Raw genomic sequence first — 7,491 nt, forward strand, 5'->3', positions numbered from 1 at the left:
CTAAGGGGGAGGAACTGGAACTACTGAGGGGGAACTGGAAGCACTAGAAAGGAGGAAAGGGACAAACTGGGCAAACTGGGAGCACTGGGAGAAAGGGGAGGGCAAATTAGTCAAACTAGGAGCTATTCCTGGGAGCAGATAAGGGGAGCACTGAGGATACTGGGAGTACTGGGGCATAACTGGGACCACTGGGAAATATTAGTGAATATAACCAGGGATAAACAGGACACCAGGTCTACCTCATTGAAGTCAATGGGTATTCAGGGACACCAGGTCTACCCAGTCAAAGCAATGAGGATTTAGGGACACCAGTTTTTGGGGACTCCATGGGTTTTGGGTTTGGATCCAGGTGTCCAAGGGGTACCCAGGTGATTTTGGGGGTGATCCAGGGTATTTTAGGGGTACCCAGGTGTACCCCAGGTGTAACCAGGTGATGTTTGGGGCACCCAAGTGTCCTGACTGGCCATGACGGGCCTGGAGAAGATGATGACCACCATTGCATCATCCTGGTCGACCTGGACACAGATGACCCTCAGTGGCTGGGAGGCTGTCGAGGGGCACCCCAACATTCAGAGGGCACCCCAAAACTTCAGGTGAGGTGTGGTTACTGCGCTGCAAAGAGAAAGAAAAGACAGCAACACACACGGACCTCTTTTGGGGAAAAAAGGCCAACTTTATTGTACAGACATCCCATATTTAAAGTGTGTTATGTGGAGCTATGACAGGACAGTAGTTCATTGGACAATTGGGACAAACATCCCTGGGACAGCATGTCCGGATGTCCCATGGGAAAGACACCAGGTGTTAATCTTTATTATGAATTCCCTTCTGTTTTTCACCAAGTTATCACTCTGGGAGACTGCCTCCTTAACTGAAGCTGTAGTCAGCTTGTCAGCCTGGGAATGGACCTGAGAGACAGGAGAAATCCAGGCCTGAGAGGAATTGCCAAGCTGTAATTTCCTAGCTCTCTAAATGTGTGTGTCCACAGTGAGGGCCCTGGGAGGGGAGAGATCCCCAAGCTACCTTGGGAGAGGATGCAGCACAGGTACACCCAGGTACTTTGGACTCTGGGGTCGGTGAAAGCAGCGTTCTGCACCAGCTCCAGCTCTGGGCTGGCAAAGGGGGCACCCAAATATCTGAATACCCAGGTGTGTGGGAGTTCAGGTCTACCCATTAAAATCAACAGGGATTTAAGGCACCAGGCCTACCCATGGAAGTCATTGGAGATTTAGGAACACCAGGTCTACCCATTCAACCCAACAGATCCCACCACCTCACAGTTTAGGTGAGGGAGGGGCTGGAAAATTTTGGGGATCCCACAGAATTGTGGGAATTTTTCCAGGGGATCCCCCACCTTCCTTCAGCTTTTCAGAGGGCAGCACCCTGGCCTCCCCCTTGCTGGAGCTCCTGGTGGGCATAACAGCTGCACGCGGTGGTGCCAGGCCAAGAAGTTGGAGAAGTCACAATGCATCAGGGCCCCAGCGAAGGCCAGTGAAGCCTTTGGGTTCTGCCTGGCCATCAGCACCCACCAGTGTTCCCAGGTGTGGACTAAGAGGGCACCAGTATAAACCAGTAACCACTTGGAACCACTCTCGAGCTCTTGAGCCCTTTGGCAGCAGCTCCCAGTATAAACCAGTAAGGTCTCATGCACTCAAACCCATTCCCAGTGTAGTCTAGGGGGGCTCTTAATGTGGTCCTGGGGCTCCCAGGATTATACTGGGAAGGCACCAGTATAAACCAGTAAGCATTAGGAATCGCCCCTGAGCCCATGGAGGCAGCTCCCAGTAGAAATCAGTAAGGCCACAACAACCTGAAGTCAGTCCCAGTAGGTCCCAAGCCCCATCCCAGCATAAACCAGTAAGACCAGCATCCACAGAAGTTGCTCCCAGTGCCAAGCAACGACAAGCCTCCTCCCAGTATAACCAAATACATCAGTTTAACCCAGTAAAATCCAGAATATCCCAGTATAACTGAGTAGAAACCAGTAAAAACCAGTACAAACCAGTACAAACCAGTATAACCCTGTCACCCCAGGACCACATCCCAGTATAAACAAGTATAACCCAGTGACCCCCTGCACTGCATCCCAATATAAACCAGTATAACCCAGTATAACTCACAGTTGGCCACTAGGTCCTCCCAGCCAGCAGGGGGCATTCACACACCCCACTCCCTTTCCCAGTAGAACCCAGTACAATCCAGTAACCCCCCAACACCCCATCCCAGTACAAACCAGTATAACCCAGTACAACCAGTACACACAGTGCTAGGTCCTCACGGACACTCACACACCCTCTCCCAGTGCAACCCAGTGACTCCAGCCCCATCCCAGCACACCCTGAACCCCATCCCAGCACAAACCAGTACAAACCAGTACAAGCCAGTACACGCCACTCACAGTTGTAGGGGTCGTCCACCAGGAGGTGCTCACACAGTGCCAGGTCCTCCCGGCCAGCAGGGGGCGCTGCAGTGTCCATTGTGGCCCTACAGAACCAAGGAAACCCCTGTGACACTGCGGGGCCCCACGGAACCAAGAGTCCATTGTGAGACACCTGGGCCACGTGGAGCCAAGGAACCATTGTGACACTGGGGAAACTCATGGCACCAAGGGGCCACTGTGACATTGTGGGGTCTCATGGAACCTGTGAGCCATTGTGACACTGCATGGCCTTGTGGAACCAAGGAGACCACGGTGACACCGTGGAGCCCCATGGACCCAAATCTCCATTGTGACAGAACAGAACCTCATGGAACCAAGAGTGCATGGTGGCCTAGCAGGGCCCTGTGGAACCAAGGAGACCAAAGGCTTCAAACCTTCCTTGCAGGGTTCTGAGCTGGGGAAAGGGGAACCTGCTCCATGGAACTTTACGCTTGGCACACACCTGAGGAGTGTGTCTGTTTTCAGTGAGGAAACTCAGGAGTTTTAGACTGCTTCCAAAAACACAAGGAAAACCACTGTTTGCCTGAGTGCAGTCAGTTCACCAAGCAAAGCAGGTCCCAGGTGAGTGAAGACAGACAGGATGGGGTTGGGCAATGTGGAGCAAGGTTGTCCACACTGGGTCAGACCTCAAGGCACAGCTTCTGTGAGCAGGCCAGACCTGCTGAGGAGAGACCCTGGATCTACATCAATCACAGAATGCTGCAATCACCTCTGCTCTAAAGAGAACAGTAATAAAATGCACCCTTGAAAATAATAATAAATATTTCTAAGAAGTTCTTCAAATTATTTCTCCATAATTGGATTTGAAAATCTTCCTAATGAATGGCACCAGACCCGAGGGAAATCAAGGCAGAGCCATGGTTTGTCAGGACTTGCTTGATCCCAATCAGGCCTGTGCTGCATTTGGTGCTGCGCCCTTGAACCTCAGAGGAGATGGCACAAACCTTTCCAGGAGTCCAAATCGGAAGAAAAACCCAAAGTGTCTCAAAGCATCAATGGGCCCCACTGAGGTCCATCCTCAACACAGGCTCTTCATGGACACTCTTTGGAGGAGAGAATGGGAGGCCAGGATTGCCCAAAAATGTCTCAGAGACTGAGAAAAGAAAGGAAAAAGGAAAGTACCTTAAAAAACTCAAGTTCATTGAAGTATTAATGAGCCCCAGTGAGGGTCAGTACAAAGTTGTCTCAAGGGACTTCTTAAAGCAGATAATTGGGGGCATCACTCCATAAACTACTAAAAGAGTTGGTGTCAAAAGGAAAACTCCAAGTACCTTAAAAAAACTGAGTACCTTCAAGTATTAATGAGCCCCACTGAGTATCATTACTGACAAAGCCTCTCAAGGGACTAATTAAAGCAGATAATTGGAGGCCATGATTGCACAAAAATCTCAGAGACTCCAAGGCAAAAGCAAAACCCAAAGTCCTCTGAAAAACCTGCAGTCCCTGGGAGCATGAAGGAGCCCCCCAGGGCCATTCCTGACCAAGGCTCCCCAGGGACTGGTCCCAGCAGATCCCTGAGGCCACTGGGATGTGGGGGGATGCTGAGGGCAGGACAAGGGGTGCCAGTGGCCAGCCTTGCTGGGGCTGTGCCAGGAGGCCCCAGTGGCTCAGGACAAGGTGTCTCCTCCCAGCCCTTGGTGGCACAGACCCTGCTGTGCCCCAGGTCACCAAGACTTGGCTTCTCTTTGTCCCCACCTGTCATCTCTGCCTCCAATTTGCTGCTCTAACTGGAAATAGGGAAAGCTTTCTCAGTCATGTCTCACAGTGGGACTCATTAAAACTTGAAGAAACTTCAGTATTTTAATTTAGATTTTAGTTCTTGAAAAGTTTTTTGAACACTCTCTCAGGGAATGATTATTATGTAAAGCAAACTAAAGCCTCAAGAGATTCATTAAAGTCCTTGTGCTGTGTCTGTGCTGCTGAGCTGGGCCGGGCTCCTGGCACAGAGGCAGCTCCCAAGGTAAACGAAGAGAAGCTTCAAAAAGACATTTCTGCTGAGGAGCAGCTCCTCTGCCAGCCCAGCAGGGCTGAGGGCACTGCCTGCAGGCACTGAGGGCACAGGAGCCAGGCACAGACAGGCTCAAGGCAATCAGGACTGGGAAGACATTGAGCTGAGACTGCACTTGGGGAAACATCTTCACAGCCCTGGACATGGTGAGTGTGTGGGTGCAGGGCAATGTCCCCTGTGCTCCTGGAGGGATCTCCTGGAGCCAGCACAGCCCACAGCCGGGGGGATGTGTCAGGAGGACTCTCCCAGTTTCTCTGAGGCACAGCAGGAGGAGGAGGAGGATGTGCTGCAGAGCGGGGCTGCCCTGGGCACCGTCAGAGGGACAGGGCAGGACGGCTCCTGCTGCCAGGGACGGCTGCAGGGGCTGAAGCTGGGGCTGCAGCCAGGGCTGCCCAGGGCTGTCCTGCAGAGCAGCTCCTGCAGCACTCAGGGCTCTTGGCCAGCCCAGGCCATGTGCCACCTGCCAGGGACAGCTCTCAGCCTGCCTGGCAGCTCCCCATGCACTGTGGGGAGAAGTTGGAGGTGCAAGGAGCCACCCCCATCAGGGCAGATTCCTCCTGCTGTGGAGATGGTGCTGCATGGCCAGGGCTGCTCTCAGCTTTCTCCTCAAGGCAAGGCAAAGGGGCTGTCAGGTGTGTCTGTGTCACTGACACTCCTGCACTGTCCCACTGAGCTTCAGCACATCTGCCTCACATCTCCCTCACAAAGTGCCTCCTCACCCTCCTGTGCCTACAGACAGCAGCAGCAGCACCTTGGCTTGCAGCATCTCAGTTTGTGTGAGCTGCCCTTAAGGCCCTGCTGGCAGGGAGATGGCCCTGGGCAGTGCCCTGTGCTGGGAGGGGTGTGCAGGGCAGAGCTGAGCCCCCAGGGCTGGGCTGGGCTCTGGCAGCACTGGCAGGGACAAGGCTTGGATAGAGAGAAACAGCTCCCAGTAGGCACAAGTCCAGGCAACAGAGAGCCAGTTCAAACCTTGGTATCCCTCTCTGTTCAGCAATATACACACAAAAAACCAAACAAACCACCAAACCAAACAAAAAATACAAGAAAACTTTAGGGAAATTTCTTGTAAAAATTGAGCTTTCATGACATCTTTTTTTTTTTTTTTTTTAAGCCCATTTTAAGTGTTATCACCCTGAATTACAGTCAGGTACATTGAGCAAAGGGCACATCTCTGAGGAACTGCAGGTCTGACTGCACTGAGGCACAGGGAGCCCCGTTTCTCTCTGGGCTCCCCAGTGTTCAGGCTGAGATCAATGCTGAAAAAAAAATTATCCCCCTGAAAAAAGAAAAATCGCAAGCTGAAAGATAAAAAAAAAAAGGAGAGTGGAATTTCCCCAATGAAAGAGAAGCAATTTTAAGTAAATTTTTAAAAAGTAGCGTAGGATTGACTCAAGGAAATTTGTCTCAGGTTTCCAATGTCTTCTTTCAACAGTCCATGAGGCAAAGAGACACGAAACAACAGCAGCTCCATCAGCCACTTCCTCCTGCTGCCATTGGCAGACACGCGGCAGCTGCAGCTCCTGCACTTCTGCCTCTTCCTGGCCATCTCCCTGGCTGCCCTCCTGGCCAACGGCCTCATCATCAGCGCCGTAGCCTGCGGCCACCACCTGCACACCCCCATGTTCTTCTTCCTGCTCAACCTGGCCCTCAGCGACCTGGGCTCCATCTGCACCACTGTCCCCAAAGCCATGCACAATTCCCTCTGGGACACCAGAAACATCTCCTACACAGGATGTGCTGCACAAGTGTTTTTCTTTAAGTTCTTCATCTCAGCAGAGTTTTCCCTCCTGACCATCATGTGCCAAGACCTCTCCGTGTCCATCTGCAAACCCCTGCACTACGGGACCCTCCTGGGCAGCAGAGCTTGTGCCCACATGGCAGCAGCTGCCTGGGCCAGTGGCTTTCTCAATGCTCTGCTGCACACAGCCAATACATTTTCCCTGCCCCTGTGCCATGGCAATGCCCTGGGCCAGTTCTTCTGTGAAATCCCACAGATCCTCAAACTCTCCTGTTCACTCTCCTACCTTAGGGATGTTTGGCTTATCATTATTAGTGTCTTTTTAGCTTTTGGTTGTTTTGTGTTTATTGTTTTCTCCTATGTGCAGATCTTCAGGGCTGTGCTGAGGATCCCCTCTGAGCAGGGACGGCACAAAGCCTTTTCCACCTGCCTCCCTCACCTGGCTGTGGTCTCTCTGTTTATCAGCACTGGCATGTTTGCTAACCTGAAGGCCCCCTCCATCTCCTCCCCAGCATTGGATCTCTCTTTGTCAGCGATGTACACATTAGTGCCTCCAGCCCTGAACCCACTCATCTACAGCCTGAGGAACCAGGAGCTCAAGGATGCCCTGAGTAAAGGTTTGACTGGATTTTTTCTGAAGCAATAAACCGTGCCTTTCTTCTGCAAAGCACTCAGAATGGAAGTAACTATTATCTGTTTTGCTCCTCTTCGTAACTTTTTGCTCCTGTTATACTATTTTTCTACTGTTATAATGTATTTCACAAATTAATTTCACCACTCATAATATTTGTGCATCAATATTTACCTTTCCTTTATAGCACAATGTCTTTTTAAAAGTTTATTCTCTGTACATTTTTTAAGTGAAATACTCTGGTCTGTGGGGAGAAATCAGAGCTACCTCCCTTCTGAACCACCCTGAGGACCTGGACAGGGTTGTGCTGTGTTCTGGGCACTGACCAGGAATTGAGGGATGCAGAAAAGGTCTTTGGTGTTAAGGATGTTGAGAAGGCTGGGCAGTGTCTCTGTGAGACCTCTCTCAAACCCCTTGGAAAGGACAGAGCCATCCCAGAGGGTCCTGGGCACTTGGGAAGGGCAGACATGGAACCAGTCTGCAAACAGAGCAGGAGGGGCACTGGGACAGTCACAGACTGGTCAGGCTCAGCAGGAAAGGGCAGGTGGCAAATCCTCCTGCAGCCATTCCAGACACTGGCAGCACAAGGCAGGGATTGCAGAACCCCTGTGGGAGGGAAAAGAAGGGGATGTTGTGTGCCCAGACTTTAGCCAGGCCTGGGACATGGTCTGCTG

General features: G+C 51.7%; 1 protein-coding gene across 1 annotated transcript; it reads left to right on the top strand.

Annotated features, from left to right (window-relative positions):
- Window positions 1-6,136: 6,136 nt before the first annotated feature.
- LOC148220863 (olfactory receptor 14J1-like) lies at window positions 6,137-6,832 on the top strand. Its single transcript, XM_088180627.1, has one exon. The coding sequence runs from the start codon at window positions 6,137-6,139 to the stop codon at window positions 6,830-6,832; it is 696 nt and encodes a 231-aa protein (XP_088036753.1).
- Window positions 6,833-7,491: the final 659 nt, after the last annotated feature.

This window comes from Sturnus vulgaris, chromosome 30, assembly GCF_052056855.1.
Source record: "Sturnus vulgaris isolate bStuVul1 chromosome 30, bStuVul1.hap1, whole genome shotgun sequence".
Classification (NCBI taxonomy): Eukaryota; Metazoa; Chordata; class Aves; order Passeriformes; family Sturnidae; genus Sturnus; species Sturnus vulgaris.